At 46.3% G+C, this 23477-nt stretch overlaps 1 protein-coding gene across 1 annotated transcript in view; it reads left to right on the top strand.

Annotated features, from left to right (window-relative positions):
* RGS9 (regulator of G protein signaling 9) overlaps window positions 1-23477 on the top strand; it is a 103152-nt gene that overhangs the window by 20322 nt on the left and 59353 nt on the right. Inside the window, exons 2-7 of the mRNA XM_054977026.1 lie at window positions 6132-6228; window positions 12123-12173; window positions 12279-12385; window positions 13758-13809; window positions 20580-20638; window positions 22275-22351. Of these exons, the coding sequence (XP_054833001.1) occupies window positions 6132-6228; window positions 12123-12173; window positions 12279-12385; window positions 13758-13809; window positions 20580-20638; window positions 22275-22351 (443 nt within the window). The remainder of the gene's footprint in view (window positions 1-6131; window positions 6229-12122; window positions 12174-12278; window positions 12386-13757; window positions 13810-20579; window positions 20639-22274; window positions 22352-23477) is intronic.

The raw sequence follows: 23477 nt of genomic DNA, 5'->3' as shown, positions 1-23477 counted from the left end.
AATAGGCCGTTGTCTATCGGTAACCTTGTGGTGGAACAGCAGCCAATGACCTATCTTTCCCCAAGATACGTATCAAAATAGATCCACACTTTCTTGTGGTATACCACATATTATTTCTCTAAAGCTTCCCTTAATTTGGATATTGACCCATTTCCCCCCACTCTCATCTTCTGCTTTTTCTTTATAACCCAGGGCTTGAGGGTTAATTAATAACCTAGCCTTAAAAGCACGGAGTAGCTGCCTCCTAGTTGTCCGGGGGCTGAGCCTCAGACCCCGGACACAAGCCAATATATTTGATAACTTTTCTGAGCAACTATTAACATACAAGCATGGATGTCAGTATTTAATATTTTGGAGCCTTTATTAAGCAGTTGCTTCCCTTTGGGGAAGCGGAAAAAAGTCCTGCTGAGTTTTCATCAGCAAAGGGCAGAGTTTGTGGTCGAGTCAATAAGTGACACCCAATGGAAGTTTCCCAGTTAATCACCCTTATATAATTTTTTTCAATGACAAGAGGGTGCTCAGCTGGGAAAGAGAGTTGGCAAGCTTCTGGAGTTCTTCGTTCATTAAGACAACCAGTGTATCCTCCTCCAGTTGTCTGATGTGGGTTTTCTAAACAAACTGTTTGCTCTTAACTGATGGCAGCCGATCCGGATGGCCCAGCAGGAACGGACTGAAAGCCTCTGTTGTGTGTTCTGAAGTCGCAGGCTCAAAATAGAACATCGCTGGATAAATGACTTTAGTTAAAGAGGCCGAGGCGGACTTCTTTTTAAACTCGTTGAGGGCTGCTGCAGGGTACTGATTGAAAAGGTTAAGCTGATGAGCTTTTTTTTTTAAAGTGGGAATCTGATGTATCATATTTAAAGGTTTCAGAGTAGATGCATTTGGTGATTTTATCTTGTTGCTGAGAACCTGTAGTGTTCATATTGCTTAGACAGGAAGCAGATCAGGACTAGACATGGGCACGAATGGACAAAAAATGCTGAACGCTCTGTTTGTCGTTTGGTGCCATCCACGAACAACGAACAACGAACAACGAACAACAAACATGGATGAACATGAACTGTTCATAAACATGTTCATTGTTTGTTGTTTGTGGGGGCCAGAACCCCCCAACCCCCCACTTAGCCCCCCCAAACCCACTTACTTGGCCCTTTAAAGATCCCTTTAAACTATCAGCTGGCAGGCAGCGGGGGGGGATCCCCCCTGCTGCCTGCCAGCTGATAGTTTAAAGGGCCCTTTCCTGCCACGTGCAAGGGGCAGGGCCCTTTAAACACCCCACAAACTGACCTTCCCAATGTCCAATACCCACCAAATTTGCAGGGGACATAGTCCTCACTGTCCTCTGAAGACCTCCCAAGTTTCAGAGAGGTTGCACCCCGGGAAAGGCATGATCCACGGGTCTCCCTGTTGACTGTCATTTTCTTTTCACAGTGGCAAAAACAGGACTCTCTGCTGGAAGTACTTTGAAGGGTTAAAGCCAGAAGGAAAGCCAGAAGGAGTTCAGACAGTGTTCAGTCCCTCTCAGCCTCTGGTTGCCAAGAGGATTGATTGCAGCAGGTGCCAGACTGTCTGGCTTGCTGAACGGCTGCGGAAGGGAAGGCAACGAACGAGGCTTGCAACGACCACCTGTTAGGTTAGGATAGGGCCTGACGAACAGTTTGTTCAAGAACAGCAGATTAGGCTGTTTCTGGGTTTTTTCTGTTGGTAATGCTGTTCGTGCCCTTGTCTAATCAGGACTTTAAAGTGGCCCAGGAGCAAGCTGAGCCAAGCAACACTGTCAGTACCCATGGGACCACTTGCCTCGGACCCAACACTGAAGTGGTGCTGCTGGCTGGGTCAGAACCAGTCAGTGTCTGTGATGCTGCCAGCACCACTAGACTCGGCTCAGCTTTCTCCTTGCTGCCAGTTGCCCAACAGGGAAGGAGTTCACAGGAAGCTTTCCTGGCAAATTAGGGACATGGTGGTTGACTTAGGGCTTTTCTACAAATTACAATTGCTGCAGAAAACTGCAGTGTGGCATCGCTGTTTTCTGCACCAAAGCTGTACAATGGAGAGGTTATGAACACGTGACGCTGCCTTATAGGAAGCACGTCAGGCTATTGGATGTTTTGTGTATAGGCCCTAGCTTCAATAAAAGTTAGGCTCCTCAGGCTTCGATTCTTATTGGATGTTACAGTTGGCAGCAGCCAATCGGTCCTCTCTAAATAAAGACCAATCACTATTGTGTAAATATGTTATATTGTATATAGTTCATGCAAATGATGGCATTCTAGGGTGCTTGTTACTATTGGTTGATGGTTAATACAGGGGCGGGTCTGTGTGTATATATTGGGGTTATTGGTAAACTGAAGTTGTCTGTCTGTTCTGGCTTGCAATAAAGCATGTTGTGTTGAGCTGAAACCACTCTGGCTGAAATCATTCTGAGCACCAAGCTCAGTACATAATAGGCCTATCAAGGTCATTATTGTCTACTCTTAACTGGCAGTGGCTCTTATATCATCAACTTCCTTTTAACTGGAGATGCCACGGATTGAACCTAGGGCCTTCTGCACACAAAGCAGATGCCCTACAACTGAGACACAGTCCCTCTCATCTACATGTGTCTGGGGCCCTGACCCATAGATACATCCAGGGCTCATTTCAAGGGGGAACACACAGGAACTCAGTTCTGGCAGTTCCCCAAATAGGTCACATGTCAGGTGGCCCCGCCAACCTGACTCTCAGCCATTTTGGGCCCGTTTCTGCCTGGATTGGGGCCAAAATGGCCCGGATTGGGCCTCTGATGGGTGGTGGATCACTCTCCTGCTCATCAGCTGCCCAATCCTGACCATTTTGGGCCCCTTTTTAGCCATTTTCAGCCCCTTTTTGCCATTTTGGGCCCAATTTTGGCCCTGAATGGTCAGGATTGGGTCCAAAACAGCCAGGATAGGTGATGTCAGGGGGTGTGGCATATGCAAATCAGTTATACTAATGACACACTTCCGGTGATGGCAAGAGGCGTGGCATATGCTAATGAGTTATGCTGATGAGTTCCTCCAGCTCTTTTTCTACGAAATGACCCCTGGCTACATCCCTGGGGTGGCTCTACATGGGGGCATGAAATTGCACCCCCACAATGGAAGTAGCAGCAAGTGAACAGCAGGCTGTCAGGGGACAGCATTCACAGGTTGCTATTCCCGTGATGCTGCCTACTGGCAGTGACCTAGCAAGAATATTACCAGGTCCTCCTGTCCCCAACAACTGAGAGGCAGCTCCCAGCTGAGGGGAGGGGAAAGGAGGGGAAAGCCCCATTAAAGAGCTGATGTGGGGGGGCTTAGCACCACCATTTTGAAGGTGGCAGGGAGCTTCTCTCCCCCAGATTACCTGCAAGCGTAGCGTTCACATGAAAGCTGTGCCTGCAGCCATAATGCCAGTTCCCCTTTTGCTGGAGTATAGCAATGTCTTGCATTCAAAGAAGAGAAGAAGATCCTGCAGGGGGCAGCAAACTCTAGTTAGGACAGTAAGGAGAGTACCTTCTTTCTAATAAGGTATTTTCTCTGTCTGCACAATGCTCCTCTCAGGGTAATCTCTTTCTTTCTAGAACTCTCTAGGATTTTTTCAACTAGTAACATACTTTGTAAACTGCTCTGAGTGGGCATTAAGTTGTCCTGAAAGGTTGTATATAAATCGAATGTTATTATTATTATTAGACTACAATCGTAACAGCAGGGTGTTGCTGGGTAGGACAGGTGATACTAAGCACCTGACGTCGTCCCTCACACCTGCCTATGCGTCCTTCTCCTGATCACGTGACTTCCCACTGCCTATACAGTTGCTCACACTGCCTGCATGCCCGTTGACTGACATTGCTGGGCAGTATATGCAGCTGGAGGTGCTGCTACCATGGCTGCCAAGAGCATCGTTCCATGCATGATTTGGTAGCAGCGGGTTCCACCAAAAGCAGGGGCGCTGGCATCTGGCCGACCTCACAGCATGCCGGTGCCAGCCCTGAGCAATCAAAGTTTGCATTAAGACTATCTATACTATTGTATAATAATTTGATCCACCATTAATATCTTGCCTGTGAGCTATTTAAAAAGTCACTGTTTTGAACATTATAAAGTTTAATTTGGCACCCAAATATGCCGCTAGTTTTCACTACAAAATGTGAGTTCTATTTTCAACTATTTATTTATTTAGAAATGTATATGCTACTCCTTCAGAGATGTGCTCGCAGTGGCCCACAAAATCAAAACAAGTACAGTTGAAACATTTAAAAAGTAAGCTTTTCTTCTTATAAGGCAAAAACTGGATACAGGTGCTAAAATAGCATAGGTACAGCAGTTTCCAACCCTCTCTCTGTAGTACTGGGTACATTCTCAATGTTATATGTAAAAATCTAATGCAGTTATACTTATAAATTTCATAAATATGCCAAACAGTACAATTTTATTTGGTAATGGTACTTAACCTTTCACAGTCCATTTACTTCAGTGGCTATAGAAAGGTGTAACTCTGTTTAAGATTGCTCTGTAAGTTATAAATAATACATTTTATGATACATATATTGTTTTTGTAGTGAAAATGTTTAGATTTCATAAAGTATTGTATTAAATAAAGTTCAGTTTTTCCAAAATGGCTTTTTGAAGTAGAGGGATAGGGGGGAAAAGACTTTTCCCTCCATGGCATCAAAATCTTCAGAAATTTTACATCTCTAGTCTTAAACCGCAGCCCTAATAGCCTAGGCGAGCCCAATCTCTTCAGCGCTCGGGAGCTAGGCAGGGTCAGTACTTGGATGGGAAACTATCCATCAGACGGGGGCTGCTATGCAATGGCAGACAATGACAAGCCATCTCTGTTTTACTCTTGCCTTGAAAACCCCATGCGATGGGTATTTACAAGGTTTCCATGCGTCAGTTTTGGTTCAGCTGCACACTTTATCTTAGGCTTAAACTGCTGAGGCCTTAAGAGTTTAATAACCTACACTTTGAACTGTGCCCAAAAGAGCACAGGCAAGCAGTGCCTGACTAGTATGGTTGCTTGGGAAATTCCTGGAGATTTAGAGACGGCCTGGGAGCACAGATTTTGGGGAGGGGAGGAAGCTCAGCGTGAATGTCTGACCTCCGTACAGTCTGCCCTCTAAAGCTGCCATTTCTTCCGGAGGAACTGATCTCTGTAGTCTGAAGAACAGTTGTAATTCCAGAACTCCAGGTCTGGGGTTGCCAGGTTGCCAGGCCATGTATGGTAACCAGGGCTCATTTTGAGGGGGAATGCGCAGGAATGCAGTTCCGGTAGTTCTCCAAAGAGGTCACATGTCAGGTGGCCCTGCCCACCTGACTCTTGGCCATTTTGGGCCCATTTTGGCCTGGATTGGGCCCATAGGGTCTAAAACAGCCAGGATTGGTCCCAAAATGGCCAGGATTGGGCCTCATGTCCTGCTCAGCAGTGACCCAATTCCGACCATTTTGGGCCCCTTTTTGCCATTTTAGGCCCAATCATGTCCCTGAATGGCCAGGATTGGGTCCAAAACAGCCAATATAGGTGAGGTCTGGGTGTGTGGCATATGCTAATCAGTTATGCTAATGACACACTTCCAGTGTTGGCAAGAGGGTGTGGCATATGCTAATGAGTTCCTGCAGCTTGTTTTCTATGAAATGACCCCTGATGGTAACTGTTGGAAGCTTGGGGAGGGCGGGGACATAGAAGAGCACCAGCGGCATATGTGCTGTGATGTCACTTCCAGGGGAAAATAAGCATAACATCATGTTGCTCTAGGAATCACCAGAAACTCTACAGTATAACCACAGAGTATTTGGCAATTCCTAGAGTGACATGTCATCACTTCTAGGTTTTCCCTAGAAGCGATGTAATGGTACATGTATTTTAAACATTTTTATCCCACCACCACCATTCAAGCGTTCTCAAAGTGTAATTTGTTCTCAATTAGAAGCAACTACTGCAAGAGCGTTTGTACTACAAAATGCATTCATCTTGTAATATGTAGTCATTTGTTTATTAAGAAAGCTCAGATTAGGTGGATGGAAATCTTTGATTCTCTCCTGTGTTAACCTCCGTTTTAGTTTTCACACTCAAGCTGTTCTTCTTGTCTCCCTTCTGTTTCATTCATAACACGCATCTGTTATAATTTGCAGTTTGAAGTTCTGTTGGTGGAGATGCAAGATCCGAATTCTGGCATCAAAATGCACACTCAGAGGGTCATGATCACGAATATCCCACATGCTATGACTGGTAAGAGACCTTTGACAATAGCACACGGCTGAATGCCACACCAGCCACTTATATAAGAGCTTCTGGTGTTAATAATAATTTTATTATTTCCCTGTAGTTTTAGGAGGGTAGTCACAACAATCTGGTCTTTCCAGCCAAGAGGAGGTTGTTTCCAGGCAGCTGAGACTGCCATCCCGACACCACAAAGAAAGGAAATTCACGATAAAGATATTTTCCATTATGCATAGTTCACAGCAAAACATCCAACCTACTTCTGTGCCTGCGAATTACAGCTGCCACTCCCTGAAACATACTGAATAAGAAATAGGCAGGTAGAAGTGCCTTGATGTCTTCAGTCTGTCATTACAATGTGCTGCGATTATTGTACCCTCCTTTTCAGCCTGCCACCTATATTAATTCAAGACATCACTTTCTTGCCTGCTTACAAAGAACAGAGCCGGTTGTAAATAGTTTACTACTGTTTTGCCCTTGTTATACGCGTACCATGCCTTCTGCTGGCTTAGATCCTGTGCTGCTTCCGCTTGCACAGAGCTGTTTTCCATTGCAGAGGCAGTCCTTCAGTGTGGAGCTGTTCCTCCAGTGCAAGGTACTTCTGCTCACTGTCTTTCAGTGGACCAAAGGGACCTAATGGCAGACAGGGCCGGCCTGCCCATTGAGGCTGGCCCGGCAGCCGCCTCAGGGTGCTAAGGCGCCAGAGGGGTGCCGGCCCAAGGTTAGGGGCGTGTGCCATGGAGCTGCCGCCACTGCTGCGCACCAGGAGTGCGTGCTGGTGGCGGCAGCGTGGGGCAGCTGAGCAGGCAGGCTCCCGTTCAGTTGCTCTGCGGGCCAGGCGCAGCCAGCAGCCTGGGCGGCTGGCTGCACCTGGCCTGCAGAGCAACTGAACGGGAGGTCTGGAAGGCCCCCCATGCGCGTGCCAGCCCCTGCGTGATGATGTCACATGCAGTGACATCAGCACACAGTCCGGTGCGCATGCACGCATGCACACACACACACACACACAGGCAGCATTAAGCTGCCTCAGGTGCCCGCGGCGCTGGAGCCAGCCCTGGTGGTAGAGGAACACACTCCGAGTCTGTGGATTGTCTCCTCAATGGATGAAGATCTATGAATGGGGAAGCAAGGCATAGGATTAAAGAGCCAAGCTACAAGAGATGAATTATACGAGGGGAGGGAGTCGTAATGTTAGCCAGGAAGCTGAGCTTTAAAAGAGATCAGAACGGTTTGTTAATTTTCCCTCTCTACAGAGCCAGGGAGATCCCTGCTCAGAGGGTTTGTTAATTTCCACTTTGCCTCCCAAAGGCTCTGTCAGTTTCATCTGTCAGTTTCACCTCCACTTCTAAGAGGCAAAATGGAAATTAACAAACCCTCTGAGCAGATCTCCCTGGCTCTGTAGAGAGTGGAAATTGACAAAGCCTTCCGATCTCTTTTAAAACTCAGCTTCCCGGCTAGCATTGCGACTCCCTTCACGTGCTCCTCCTCGTGTAATTCGTCTTTTGGCTCTAAGCCAGTATGTTCCACTCTCATTCCTGCCACTGCATACTTACTTACTTAGATTAGGTCTGAGTGACAGACTAATCTTTTAAATTCATTTACTTCCTTCCAGGAGCAGCCAGTGGGGATAAGAGCTCTTGACTGGTGGTTCAAATCTCAAGCTATCAGGTCAATGTCAGGAAAGGTTAACCTTTTAATCTCCATCTTAAAAAAGCAGTTGGGAGATGACAATTCATACGTGACCAGCGTGTGAGTGAGTTCCAGAAGCCATCCCCTGTTTAAAAATTAACTAGTTTAAAAATATCCTAAAATGTGAAGTAGGATGCCAGTCATAAGGACAACTTGATTAAAGATTCATGAATAACGTGAATTAAGCCCCCCCATACTACCTCAGCTGTTGTCGTAACTTGCAAATTAGTTCAAATGGAATTAAAAGCTATAGTTTTAAAAATACCGCTTTAGAAATGAAGATTTCTGTGTCCGTCTTGCTGTTTCGCTGGTGCTCACCAAATGCATGTCTCATAAAAACAGTGGCGTGCCCTTTCAAATTTGCTCCTTGTGTGCTTGATTCGCTAATCGCCACCCATTGCCTTTGTAAGGCTGAATGCTTGCTTAGTGTTTTGGTTTAATTTTCCAAGCAAGGCCTCTAACTGAACCGCATGATTTCTGACTACCTTGCCCTGTCAGGCAGGAAATAATGCGTTCCCAATGAGTCATCTTTTCAAGGAAACACAATTCAGTTTCCATTTCCCCTGTGTTGCTTGCTTATGATTTAGCCTTTTGGTTGCAGACCTGAGAGTGTTCACCTTTAAAGATGACAATGTGCAACAAAACATATGCGTTAAGACCTGGCAAAAATATGAGTTGAAAAGAGTGAGCAAGGGTTGGAATTTTGATAATTAGAGATACAAAAGGACGTGTTTCAGAACACCATAGAGAAGGGAGTTGGCTGCTTGGGGTAATACAAGGCCAAGTGTGAAATCTGGGGCCAGCGAAATCATTTCAATTAGGATTGGAAGATGGGATCAAGCTACACGTGTTTTCTCACACGTGTTTACTCACATTCCGGCACGTCTTGCCCTGGTACAAGTTTGATCCACGTTGTTTCTGTGATAGTTGTAGGGCAAGGCTTGTTCCAATGTGCTCCAAAGGTACAAGGTAGATGTTTGCCCGTTTTTTCATCTAATTTAAAAAGAAGACTCATTTTCATTTAATTGTGTTCCTGCAGTCATTCATTCCCCCCCCCCCCATTGGTTTCAATGAGAGCCAAAACACACGTTAAGAAAAACCTAGGTTCAGCACGTGTTCTCTTACCTCAAGGTTTGCCGGGATCTGTAGGAGTCCTGGAAGCTTAAAGTAGGCGTCCTGGAAGCTTAAAGATCTGTAGGGGTCCTGGAAGCTTAAAGTCCTGGAAGCTTAAAGGATCTCTAAGCGTCCTGGAAGCTTAAAGGCGTCCTGGAAGCTTAAAGCTTAAAATACAGGCGCCTGTATTTCCCTTTCCCTTTTTGCTGCTCTGTAAATGCTAAACTTTAAGCTTCCAGGACGCCTACAGATCCCAGCAAACCTTGAGGTAAGAGAACACGTGCTGAACCTAGGTTTTTCTTAACGTGTGTTTTGGCTCTAAGAAACACATTTCAGTGGGAAACTCATATAGTTAGGGTGTAATGTCTCTGTTTTCTGTCTGACACAAAATTTTCCAGGATTGTATCCTTCATCCAAGAGATCATACTTGCCAAATTTCAGAGAGACAGGAGAAGAGGTCTTGGTTTTATAAGCACTTACAGTCACAACTCATTTCCAATTGTAACATCTTTGTTCTCCATCCAACAACAACATTTTCACAAATACCTTTGATCAAATAGATACCATCACTGTGAAATGTTCACACAGATGGGAGGAAAATATTTTAGATTTATAGGCAGGTAACATTCTTGCACACCAGACACAGAAAGGCATTAGGCATCTAAAGGAAGTGGGCAGAGTTACAGAGTGCAAAGGGAGAGACATTTGGCATTGGCACCCCAAGAAATGCAAGCAGCATGTCAGAGTCAACGATTTTTCTTTGGTCTTAGAAACTGCTCCTCATCTCTTGTTCATTGTTAGTTCTGGGTGCTTGATGAACAAACACTGGAATAATAATGCTTCATGGAAATCACCTTTATTTATTTATTTATTATATTAGATTTTTAGTCCACCCTCCCCGCCAGGCGGGCTCAGGGCGGAGCACAACATTTCAGTTTATGATGATGACGACGACGACGACGACGACGACAACAACAACAACAACAACAACAGCTGGCTTCAAGCAGAGGAGTAGGGAATCAAACCCAGCTCTCCGGATTAGATTCCCATGCTTTTAACTGGCTTTTCTTAACAATAACAATGCTGACTTACAGCCCAGATGAGCCTGATCTCGTCAGATCTCAGAAGCTAAGCAGGGTCAGCCTTGGTTGGTAATTGGATGGGAGACCTCCAACAAAGACCAGGGTCGCAGAGGCAGGCAATGGCAAACCACCTCTGGCAGTCTCTTGCCATGGAAACCCCACTAGGGGTCGCCATAAGTCAGCTATGACTTGGGGCCACTCTCTACCTATCATACATTCTGTTCTACCACTATGACTTTTTTTATTAATCTTCTCTTTGGCCCTTATCTTATGGCTCACCAAGTTCTGTCCTGGTTTCGCCTTTACGCCACCAGAATGTGACTTAATTCCACTTGACCGCTCAAGTCTGGCTTGGGTGATCTGACTTCACCTTTGACCCTGCACAGAAAGCCAGTAGCTTTTAAATTAAAAGCCGGCAATCTGTTTGCTGTGAGAGGATGAGCAAGTGGTCCCTCTGGAGCACATGCAGGCAGGGCAGCTTCTTGGCAGGAGCAGAATGTCTTCTTCTGTCAGAATTGCCTCACCTTGCTGAGACCTAACAAGTACACAAACATCCAAATGGAATCGAGCCCCGGAGAAACCAATCCTTCCTGTTTCCATAAGAAACTGGCTTTCCAGAATGCTGATTGGCTGACCCTTGCCATGAAGCCACTCCTCCTCTCACCCAGAACCGTGGTTCACATTTTAAAAACAACGGCAAGGTAGAGGGGGTCTCCACTGGAGTTGGAGGGGACTGGGAGAATCAGAGCTTGCCCCACAGAATTTTTTTTTACCCCTGCTCCTAGGGTTAGGTACGTCTGTCTTTGCCCACGCTCGAAGTCTGAAAGAGGTTTTCTTCCCCAGAGTATACACAGTCATTTCTCTTCTACTACTCTTCTCTGGTCAAACAGATTTTGCACGTTTTTTCGGAATAACACAAAAACCTGTTTGTGAGAAACTAAATTGGGATGAAGGTTGACACCATGAGCACCATTTCCTTTTCCAAACTGCCTTCAGTTCTCTAAAAGGACCGTTGTCTGTTTCCCATCTGATGTTAGGATGTCATCATGGCTCGAGTTGGTGGTATTGTTGCAAAAATAGCAAGGTTTGTGACCTGGTGCTCTGCCCAATGATTTATACCAAGACTTGGAGAACTTTGAAGAGGAAAAACTTATTTCATGAAATAAGGAGGAACAGAGTTTCAACAAGTAAAAACACTCTGAGCCCGCCCAAATATGGCAGAGAGGTGGTTGTTGTGGGTTTTCCAGGCTGTATTGCCGTGGTCTTGGCATTGTAGTTCCTGACGTTTCGCCAGCAGCTGTGGCTGGCATCTCCAGAGGTGTAGCACCAAAAGACAGAGATCTCTCAGTGTCTTTTGGTGCTAAACCTCTGAAGATGCCAGCCACAGCTGTTGGCGAAACGTCAGGAACTACAATGCCAAGACCACGGCAGTACAGCCCGGAAAACCCACAACAACCATCGTTCTCCGGCCGTGAAAGCCTTCGACAATACATGGCAGAGAGGGCCTTTTATACCTTTCTTCTTCTTGAGACAAAGGCTGTATTCTGAGGAAAACTCACCTCTTTTTGTTTCTGTGCCCTAGTGGGAACTTCCTTATCTCTCTAGCTCGAACTAGTTCTTGTCTACAGCTACTGCCTTGCTGTCTAAGCTGTTCTCTTACATTGTTATACACTGAAGGCCAAGCAACTAAGCCGTGCCATTTCCACACGGCTTACCTTATTCTGCAAAATAGCGAAATCTCGTGAGAAGACGCGATAGCAGCGTCTTCTCGAGAGGTTTCGCGCGAGATTTCGCTATTTTGCAGAATAAGGTAAGCCGTGTGGAAACGGTCCTGCTTTGTATTTCAAGCTAGCAAGAAAAAATGGCTGTGCTTTTGCTCACAGCTTCTGTTTGAAACTGTAGTCTCCTCAAAGTTTATATATGAGATAGTTATTGCTGTCAGCAGGTCAGAAAAATGAAGTTTTTGTGCTGCTCCTCTGCCTCTGATTTACACGGTGTGCTTTTGTCTTTGCTTTGCAGGTTCTGATATGTTCCATTGGATTAGGCAGCACCTACAGATTGGTGATGAAGGTAGGAACGGGCATAAAATCTGGCATGTTAAACGGTGGATTGCTTTTGAATGTTTGGCTCTACTCTGTCTGTACCAACCACAGCAGTCGATATTTTCCTTTATAGAAGCACTAAACCTGGGAAATATGATGATCAAGTATGGATATATCTATCCTCTTCAGGAACTAAAAAATCTTACTCTCAGACCAGACAGCAGCCTCTACAGATTTCAGGTGAGTTGAGCAACAACGAAAGCAGATGAGACATAGGACGTGGATTCTGGTATGATGGGACCCCACACGCCCTGGCTTTCTATCCATCATTTGCCAAAGGTATACCATCCTGGATGACCTGTTAGGGGTCTCAGCCAACAACCTCCCACTTAAGGAGTGGATCTACAGGTCAGATGCCGTGATGGATCGGCTATCAATATCAAAATCTAAGGCAGCTCCTTGGTATAGACTAATCAAATTTGACCATTTAAGATCTCCCTACCTAGCCAGTATTTCTCATTACAACCTCAGAGTGTCTTTCACTGCTCTGCACTTTCAGACGATGCAGACAGCTCTTTTGGCAGGGCGTTATTCTCACACCCCTATGGAACATCGCACCTGCATTTGTGGATTACCTGTAGTGGAGAACCTTTCCCACTATCTACTTTATTGTCTATTATATAGTGTACCCAGAGCTAATTTTTTGGCCAGAATCCTATCAGTGACAAACACATACTCTGAAATTGAGAAGATTGTGTTTTTGTTATCTGACACTGATAATCATGTGTCCTATAGAGTCTCTCAGAGCCAAGCTACAAGTGACGCCTTACACAGGTTGGACACTTGTCAGCTTCCCTCAAGTTTTGATGGGAAATGTAGGCATCCTGGTCTTGCAGCTGTAATGGAGAGCCAAGCTGTAAAACCAGGACACCTACATTTCCCATCAAAACTTGAGGTAAGCTGACAAGTGTCCAACCTGTGTAAGGCGTCACTTGTAGCTTGGCTCTCAGTTTGCACTCACAGCCAAAAAGATAAGATCTAAGGTGGTACTGAATGAGGCTCTTTCGTGACTCCTGGGATAGTTTGGCATACTGTATTGTTTTAATTACTTTAATTACCTAGACAAACTGTTATAATGGATTTAATTGTTTATTAGTCAATGTTTGGTGAATTGTGATGGCCTATGGCTATAGACAATAAACACTTTGAACTTGAACTTGAACTGGTATGATGGGGAGTGTACTATCAAGTCACAGCTGACTTATGATGACCCCAGCAAGGAGTTTTCGAGGCAAGTGAGGAGCAGAGGTGGTTTGTCATAACCTTCTTTAAAAACCTGCATGTCTAGTTTGACCCTCAGATGGTTGGGGACACAATCCAGGGACTTCAAATATGATCTACGTGCTAAAGTAGGTTCCTACGGGAGCAGGTGGCCCTTGAGTCTGAGCTTTACTCCATAGAGTATTTACTCTGTTATCTTGTTGCACCCCTTCAGGTATGTGTAATGACTTTTTTTCTGTGTACCCCATGGCACTCTCTATATCAGCGGATATGATTTAGGGGAATGAAATAATAGAAAACTTGTTGTTTCGTTATGTATTGCTTTCTGCAGACACCCTACTTTTGGCCAACACAGAAATGGGCTGCAGACGATACAGACTATGGTAAGTAATAATGTTGGGAGGCATTCTCTGTCTTTTTGGTGTGGAATCTGAAAGCAATGTAGGCTGATTCTCATTTGCATGCACAGCTGTCCGTAACAAGATGTCTGTATATTGTTTCAAAAATGACTGTATCAGCATATGTTTATGACCTGAGACTTGCACTCAAAGGGTAAATTTGCCTTCTGGTTGAATCCTTCAGGACATGCACAAAATCTGTGCTTAGGGCAGCAGAAAGGGATAAGTTTGCCTCTTTTTAAGCAATGCTTTTTAATAAGATTTTAGAACTTTGCTTTAGAGAGGTTATAGTCATGGGATGAAAGGCCAAAAATGGTCATTTCCTCACAGGTGATTTGCCCTGAGTTCAATGCTGTTGGGAAGCGTTCTTTCCCTGTTTCCTGACAGCATTGTTGGGCAATGGTACCCTCCTGGGGTTTCTCTGGCTTTCCTCCAGTCTTTTCCAAACCTGGTTTCCTGCAAGATTTTTTGGAAAGATCACAGGAAAGCCTGGACGGCTGCTACATGGGTAAAAAAGTTTGGATTTTTCTGGTCCTGACCTAGGGTTCCCAGGGGCCCACTAGTGCTGGGCAGACTCCTGGGCATTTGACCCCATGCCCGCTGATCACTGGCAATTGGAGGGAGGTGGCAAGCTGCCCAGCGATTGCCTGCCACAGGAAGGCAACTAGAGATGGGCACGAACCAGAAAAAAACCAAACCATGCAGTTAATGGTTCGTTGCATTTCATGAACCACGAACTTTCATGAACCTGCCCCGGTTTGCGAATTGGTTCATTTGGTTCGTGAAAATGTCACATCCAGGTCAGCAAATCATCACTTCCAGGCCAGCAGAAGGCCACTTTCAGGCCAGCAGAAGGCCACTTCTGGGTCAGCAGAACCAATCTAAAGTTCATGGCGGTTCGTCCAAAATGGACTCTGATGAACAGCTGGTTTGCGAACCACGAACCATCCCAGTTCGTCATGAACTTTGGTTCGTATTTCAGTTTATGCTCATCTCTATAGGCAACCCAGGTAAACACCTGGCACGTGCTTTTGGGGGGCTCAACTGTTGGCAGAGTGGTAAATAACACAGCGATAGTTACGCAGTACTGATTAAACGTGTAAAAGAGATTATTTAGGAACTACATATCAGATAGTAAAGAGGAAAGATAGAGAAAGATCCTGGCTGTCTGACTATAAAGTAGAGAGCATGCATGTGTGTGGAGGAGAGAGAAGAAGGAGGATATTAAGAAGGAGGCCTTAAATGTTCCTGAGAGGTCTCTTTAGATCCCAGGCAGTTAGACCCATTTTTTTTCTGCGCAGTGAGAAATGTGGTTGTTTAATTACATGTTTTCTCATACTCGTTTTTTTAATGGTCTGTTTCTGAAGTCTGTTTTATGTTGTTTAGGTCCAATGGCTTGTTATTTTATATTGTTAAATTATTTTAATTGTAAAACCACCTTGAGCTGAGCTCTGAAAGGCTACATAGAAATATTCTAAAAATAAATAAATTACTGCTCAAAACTGAAGCAGGTGGAAAGTGGCTCTCCATACAGTTCTGATGTTATTCATTGTATTACTGCAAACTGCAAAAAGGAGGGTTGTAAAAACAGTATCAGTGCTGCCAAATCAGGTTTGGGAAATTCCTGGAGATTTGGTGGTGGAGCCTGGGAAGCGCATGGCAGGGAGGGAGCTCAGCAGGGTATAATGCTGAGTTGGCAGCCATCACCATTCCCCACCCCTACCAAGCCACGGGAGTCTCCCAGCTTTTTCCATATATCCAGCAACAGGTGCTTCTGAAGCGACCATTTTTTTTTGCAGGGCACCTGACCTGAAGGTTGGCTAATGGCTTATCATATGGAAGTGCCGCCACGTGGCTATATTTTTAAGCAGCAACCATCCCACTAACCAAGGAGCCCCGTGGTGCAGAGTAGCAAGCTGCAGTACTGCAGCCCAAGCTCTGCTCACGACCTAAATTCGATCCCGGTGGAAGCCAGGTTCAGGTAGCTGGCTCAAGGTTGACTCAGCCTTCCATCCTTCTGAGGTCGGTAAAATGAGTACCCAGTTTCCTGGGGGTAAAGTGTAGATGACTGGGGAAGCCAATGGCAAACCACCCCATGAAAAAGGTCTGCCAAGAAAACGTCGTGATGCGACGTCCCCCCATGGGCCAGTAATGACTAGAGATGGGCACGATCTGAATTACGATTTCAAAAATGCCTCGATTTTGGCATTTTCACCATCGTGACTCAGCTGATCGGTTCTGCCCATGGCAACCGATCCAGCCATCAGGAGTTTGCTAGTTCGGCACTTGATTGGATGGGTCATTTTCAGTTCGCAATTGCAGACTTTCTGGCGCTAGTAATTAATTCCCGAGGCAACGGAGTCAGGGAAATGAGCTGTGTTTGCCTTCCTTCTGTCGCCCTCGAAACACGAATGGAAGCCCAGCTTTCCTTGATTAGCAGGCTTCCTTCCAAACATGGAGCAGCAACCCAGGGGAGGGAGGGGGAAAGGGGTGGGCACAAAGGAAAGGCAAAAAGCAGCGCGGGAGGCTGGGAGGCTGCCCGCGCCGTTCACCTTTCCTCAGGACAAGGGGCGTGCGGGCAAGCCAGCTGCCCCTTGTCCTGGGGAAAGGCAAAAGGCAGCGCGGGAGGCTGAGAGGCCACCTGCGTGATTCGTCTTTCCCCAGGACAAGGGGCACGTGGACAAGCCAGCTGCTCCTTGTCCGGGGGAAAGGCAAGAGGCAGCACGGGAGGCTGGGAGGCTGCCTGCGCCGTTCGCCTTTCCCCAGGACAAGGGGCGTGCGGACAAGCCGGCCGCCCCTTGTCTTGCGGGGCAGGTGAACGGCGCGGGCACCCTCTGAGCCACTCACGCTGCTGCCAGCTCCACAGTGCACCGGGACAAAGAGCTTGCTGCGTGGGCAGGGGCAACTCAGGAGCGCGCGCGCGCAACAGCCTGACTACAGTTGCTCTGGGTGCTGGCCTCCCCGATTTCGGACCAGAAACGAGACGTGATCGGTTAGAATCGGGAACCTGCGTTCAGCAGCAGCCCGGATCCATGATTGGCTTGATCGGGATGTATTTTTGGATCGTGCTCATGTCTAGTAATGACTTGGTGCTTGCACAGAGGACTACCTTTACCTTTACCTATGCTACTAACCATATGCGTGAACTGAGCCTTCTGTTTCATATTTTTAGAGAATGTTTATGTGTGTTAATGCGTTAATAAGGTTTTTAATTGTATTTTAACAGTATATTTGTTGGAAACTGTCCTGAGTCTGTTTGTGGGAAGGGCGGGGTATAAGTTGAATAAAACAAAACAAAATAACTGTTGTTCTTTCATATTGAACTTAAAAACAGAAAGTAAGTTATACATTTCTAACAAAATGTATTGTGACCAGGGCTTTTTTCCTGGGAAAAGAGGTGGTGGAACTCAGTGGGTTGCCCTTGGAGAAAATGGTCACATGGCTGGTGGTCCTGCCCCCTGATCTCTAAACTCCCCTCTTTCTGGAGATCAGGGGGCGGGCCAGCAGCCATGTGACCATTTTCAAGAGGTTCTGGTACTCCGTTCCACCGCGTTCCAGCAGAAAAAAAGCCCTGATTGTGACTAAGTGGGCCCACATCCTAGAGGGTTTATTTTATTTGTTTTGCGGATCACAGTGTCAGAGGCATGTCAGCTGTCACCAGCCTCACCTTTCTCTGTACTTGTTGTTGCCATGGGGGCGTGTTGCTGAGACACAAGTGTCAACAAAGCAGCTTTAGCAAGAGCGTATGCTTAGTTCATTCCACAGATATAATTATAGGTAGGGAATAAGAATGGAGCAAACCCCACACCCCCGCCCAACCAACTGAAAAGCCAAACAATTTCTCCCTTCTTGATACTGATCTTATTCCGAAAGGTCTGCCTTTCCTATTTTATATCCATAGTAGCCAAAATCCGATCTGTAGGGATGCCAGCTCCAAGTTGGGAAATTCCTGGAGATCTTGGGGGTGAAACCTGGAGAAACGTGGAGAAAATGGGGTTTGGGGAGGGAAAGAACTTTGGCATGGCATAATTCCATAGAGTCCACCTCCCAAAGTAGCCATTTTCTCCAGGTGAACTGATCGCTGTGGCCTGGAGACCAGTTGTAATTCCAGGAGATCTCCAGCCACTCCCTGGAGGCTGGCAACCCTACCGATCTGTGATTCAAGAAAATAGGGTCTTTCTTTGCTAAGTAGATTTCAGCAGTTCAAGTTCCCATCTAATGCTTGAATTCTACATATTGTTCAAGGCAGTATGAAAAAGATAGCCAATCTGGAAAAGGTCAAAGTGCAACAAAAATGATCAGGATGTGGAAAGGTTTTCAGGCAAGAAAAGTATAAAAGAGTCAGGATATAACTAATATCTGTTCTTGGGTTGATTATGCTGAAGATGTAGCTGTATTAGTCTGTTGCAACAAAAACAAACAAAAACAAACAAACAACAACAACAACATTCAATTTATATACCGCCCTTCAGGACAACTTTAATGCCCACTCAGAGCGGTTTACAAAGTATGTCATTATTATCCCCACAACAAAACACCCTATGAGGTGGGTGGGGCTGAGAGAGCTCTGAAAGAGCTGTGACTGACCCAAGGTCACCCGGCTGGCTTCACGTGGAGGAGTGGGGAATCAAACCTGGCTCTCCAGATTAGAGTCCCGTGCTGTTAACACCTACACCAAACTGGAGTCTAGCCTAGTGGCATCGTAAGAACTAACCAGATTTGTTCCAGCATAAGCTTTTGTGGACCAGACCCTACTAGGGTTGCTGTTACCCCTGTGGGGGCAGGGGATTCGCTACTCCAAGCCTCTTCCCTCTGACACCACTCACCTGGCCAGCAGGGGAAGAGGAGAAGGAACGGGTCTCCTGGGGCGCGCTTGGCGCAATGGTGTCACCAGGGCTTTTTTTTCTGGGAAAAGAGGTGGTGGAACTCAGTGGGTTGCCCTCGGAGAAAATGGTCACATGGCTGGTGGCCCCACCCCCTGATCTCCAGACAGAGGGGAGTTTAGCTTGCCCTCGGCACCACAGCAATCTCAACTCCCCTCTGTCTGGAGATCAGGGGGTGGGGCCACCAGCCATGTGACCATTTTCAAGAGGTTCCGGAACTCCGTTCCACTGCGTTCCAGCTGAAAAAAAAAGCCCTGGGTGTCACTCTCTGAAGTGATGTCATTGCACAGGCTCTGGGAGTGCACCCATGTATCTAAAACTCTTGATTCTTAAGTTTGGAAGTCAACAAAAGTGAGAAATTCAAAGTCAGCAAAAGGATAGTGACCAGATAAGGGAAATAGAAAGTTACATTGATAGATGCAATATCGCGAGACTAGTTAAGAGAACTGAGTAGTAGTCAATTAAAATAACTATAGAGATCAGATGTATGTCAAGGACTAATTGCAAATTGTTCAGCAGGTAGTTCCTTTTGTACTAGAAAAATGTCTTTAAAACTGCTTGTAAGCTTTATGTTCTCTGGGATACTTATCTTTTTTAGAAGTTGTACCCAATATTGCAATATTAAATAAAAACCCTTGAAGCACGCCCTTGTCTGTCTCCGCCTCTGCTCTGAAGAATCTGGGTAAGGGCAGAAGGGCATTTAATTTGTGTAACAACCAGGCTTCACACCAGGCCAATCTGGCCCATTTGGGGGCTCAAATTGGCCTGGCACGAAACCCGGGAGCATTTCTGGGGTCTGTGTGATGACATCACTCCCAGAATGACATCATTGTTTGGCGCTGGGAGCATGCACTTGCAAAGTGCACATGCAAGAAGAAACTAAAAGTAAATGCTTGCCCCCCCCCACCTGCTGGGGGGTGAAGGGCACCTAAGGACCCTAGAGCCCACACAGATGCAGTGGAGGAAGTCCTCCTTAGGCAAGCACAGGCAAGCAATCCTATAGGAGGTTCCCCACCCTTCTACTTCTTGTTTTCTTTCCCACACGACTACATTTCCCAGCAGCCTCTTAGATAAGCCTCTTCTGTATCTAAGAACACCTCAGAGGTTATGGGAAAAATAAAAAGCAAGGATCAAAGGCTACGCAATGTACATTGTAAAGGGTGAGATGTAATTACGTAAAAGTTAAATCTAACCAAGGGGAAAGTACAGAGAGACCATTCACAGTAGCAGTAATTGACCACTTATCTGGTTTTGTTTAACACTGGGAATCCCTGTGCAGTCTAGGTTTTACCTATGATCAGGGCTTTTTTTTCTGGGCAAAGAGGTGGTGGAACTCCGTGGGTTGCCAGGACAGGGGGCAGCTCTTGGCTGGAGGTGGTGCCCCTGGTACCACATGTGCGCACGCAAAGTGTACGCATGCTCCCAGGGCCAATGACGTCACTTTGGGTCAGCTGGAACAAGGGGGGAGTTTTTAAAAGTTTAAATCACCCTAGGTGAAAATGGTCACATGGCTGGAGGCCCCGCCCCCTGATCTCTAGACAGAGGGGAGTTTAAATTGCAATCTAAACTCCCCTCTGTCTGGAGATCGGGGGCGGGACCACCAACCATGTGACCATTTTCAAGAGGAGCCGGAACTCCGTTCCACCACTTTCCCGCTGAAAAAAGCCCTGCCTATGATGAAAGGATTTCATGTGGCCTCAGTGAATGGAACGTACATTGGATGCATGTCTTATAGTTGTGCTCATAGCAGGGTTTCTCTGAGGGAAAATGTGCTGGATGTTTTTTCTCTTCTGCCACAGGGATCATCTTATTAACTATGTAAGTTTGGTTTTGGAGGATGCAAATAGTGTCTTTGCTTTTTTTTCTTCCCAGCAATCTATCTAGCTAAAAAAAATATCAAAAGGAAAGGACTTCTAGAAGAATATGAAAAGGTAAGAAGGCAAGCTGTTGTCTGTGTGCCTTGCGTGTGTTGTGCAACCAGTACCATGATTTCAGGTCTAAATCTGCTATAGGTATAAGGTAGTTAGTTACTCTTAGGGTTGCCAGATCCAAGTTGGGAAATTCCTGGAGATTTGGGGGGTGAAACCTGGAGAAGGCAGGGTTTGGGGAGGAAAAGGACCTCAGCAGGGTATAATGCCATAGAGTCCACCTTCCAAAGCAGCCATTTTCTCCAGGGGAACTGATCTCTGTGGCCTGGAGACCAGTTGTAATTCTGGGAGATCTCCAGTTACCACCAGGAGGCTGGCAACCTTAGGTACCCTACAGTTCAGAATATAAATACATATCAGCAGCAGCCCAGGGCTGCCAATAAAACTAGAAACTCTGAGTCAAGTTCCCTTCCAATCCTTTTGATAGAATAGAATTCAAAACAATGAATCCTATCATCATTGTGTTAAATGTTTCCCTGCTGCCTCCAGCCGATGATGTGAAGAAGAGACAGGGAAGTTTCATAACAGTAGAATTCAGGGTCGCCTAATTAAATGGGCAGTACAGAGTAAGTTTTCTCATAAGGTATTTATGTATGGAATTCATTGCCAAGAAGATGCGATGATGGCCATTGGCTTAGATAGCTTCGGAAAGGAATTTGACACATTCATTGAGGCTAGGCCTATCCAGGGCTTTTTTTCTGGGAAAAGAGGTGGTGGAACTCAGTGGGTTGCCAGCACAGGGGGCAACTCTTGGCAGGAGGTAGTGCCCCTGGTACCACATGTGCGCGCGCAAAGTACACGCATGCTCCCAGGGCCAATGATGTCACTTTGGGTCAGCTGGAACAAGGGGGGAGTTTTTAAAAGTTTAAATCACCCTCGGCGAAAATGGTCACATGGCTGGTGGCCCCGCCCCCTGATCTCCAGGTAGAGGGGAGTTTAGATTGCCCTTCACGCTGCTCAGCAATCTAAACTCCCCTCTGCCTGGAGACCAGGGGGCGGGGCCACCCACCATGTGACTGTTTTCAAGAGGTGCCGGAACGCCGTTCCACGGAGTTCCAGCTGAAAAAAATCCCTGGGCCAATCAATAGCTATTTTGCCGTAGAATTTCCATGTTCAGAGGCATGTAGTTGATGCAGAGGAGAAAAACAACAGGTGCCTTGTTTTTGAGCTTTCCAAAGGCAGTTGGCCCGCCCAGTTGAAAACAGAATCTCGGTCTTACATTGGACCCTTGGTCTGATTCCAGATGGCGGTTCTTCTTGTGGTGTTACAGAAACATACAGCCATATCCAAAAACTAAAGCTGCATAATAATACTGTGTTGTTTTTTTAATGGTGGGTTGGGGAGTGAAGAAGATAATGTTTCAGGCCTCTTATATAGTGAATTGATATCAGGGTGCAAAGTGAGTTGAACTACGCATTAGAGAAGAGAAACTAGACACACGGATGCTATGTTTAGCGGCAGCCCCACTTCAGGTAACGTACAGTTCCAAATTGTGGTTTATGTTGATATGTTATCTTGCAAGTCTGCTCTATGCACAATACATAATCATACGCTGTGGCATTTTATCACATTCTGCACTTTGAGAGTGAACGGAAACCTGCAGCCCTCACTGGTGTCACACTGCTGTTATTTTTTCCAGGAACAATATAACATGCTGAATAAAAAAATCAACCACAAGTGGGACTTTGTTATTATGCAGGCGAAAGAGCAGTATAGGTGAGCATTTCTGAATGTGTGCATTTTTTTGTTTTCCTCTGCTTTGCTTGGGCATTGGGGAGAACAACTTTCTGGTTCTCATTTTAACCTCTCTCCTCTTTTTAAAAGGCGCTTTCTTGAGTTGATATCTGTCTTTGGTCTTGCCTGGAAGCATTGAAGTGATTGACAGATCTGTGTACGAATACCCACGGGGGGGGGGGGCAATTGTTTGCACAGACTGCTTGAAAGGGACCAATTAGCTTTTTGTCAATGCAATTCCTGCTTCCCCTGATAATTAGGTTTCCTGATTTTGAAATCTTCTAGTCACTCCCAACAGGACATTTGCGAGCTGAATTACAAAGCATACGAGCTAAGAAGTGCTGGATTCACCACTTTTCTCCCTGAAGGGACCCAAAGCAATTTACTACATTAATAAAAATAAATAGGAAAAATACCATTTTAAAAACCCAGACATTAATCAGCTATAACCTGTGCTCATTCAAGGCCACAACAAACGGTCCAAGACCCCTTTGGCTATGTCTCTGGCCACCCCCAAGTTTATATTTGAAGAGCAGGGGGTGGGGAAACACAGCTTAGGGTCAAACTGCTTGTGCAGGGTTTTAAAAAAATTTGGTCTGAGTTGGAACCCGGACCCAGCTCTTTAAAAACCTGCACATCTAGTTTGGCCCTTACAGCCAAAACAGACGAGATGCCTGATGGTTCCTTGTCCCTCTCGCCCCCGCCAGGTCCCCTAAATGCACTCAGCAGCCAGAGGGAGGTGGTGGGGGAGAGAGGGACAAGGAGCCTATCACCGCAGCCAGCTCCCTCTGACTGCCACCCACACACTCAGCTCCCTCTCACTGCTGCCCGCACACTCAGCACCCTCTGGCTGCCGAGTGCTTTTAGGGGAGCAAGGGGAGCTGGCGGCGGCAAGAGGGACTGCCACCCGCACACTCAGCACCCTCTTGCCGCTGCCCGCACACTCAGCTCCCTCTGACTGCCACCCGCACACTCAGCTCCCTCTCGCTGCTGCCCGCACACTCAGCACCCTCTGGCTGCCGAGTGCTTTTAGGGGAGCAAGGGGAGCTGGCGGCAGCAAGAGGGAGCCAAGCGGACTGGACGAGATGCCTAGAGAAAGAATCTCTGC

Source organism: Eublepharis macularius, chromosome 4 (assembly GCF_028583425.1).
Source record: "Eublepharis macularius isolate TG4126 chromosome 4, MPM_Emac_v1.0, whole genome shotgun sequence".
NCBI lineage: Eukaryota > Metazoa > Chordata > Lepidosauria > Squamata > Eublepharidae > Eublepharis > Eublepharis macularius.
This window is presented reverse-complemented; position numbering and strand designations above follow the sequence as displayed.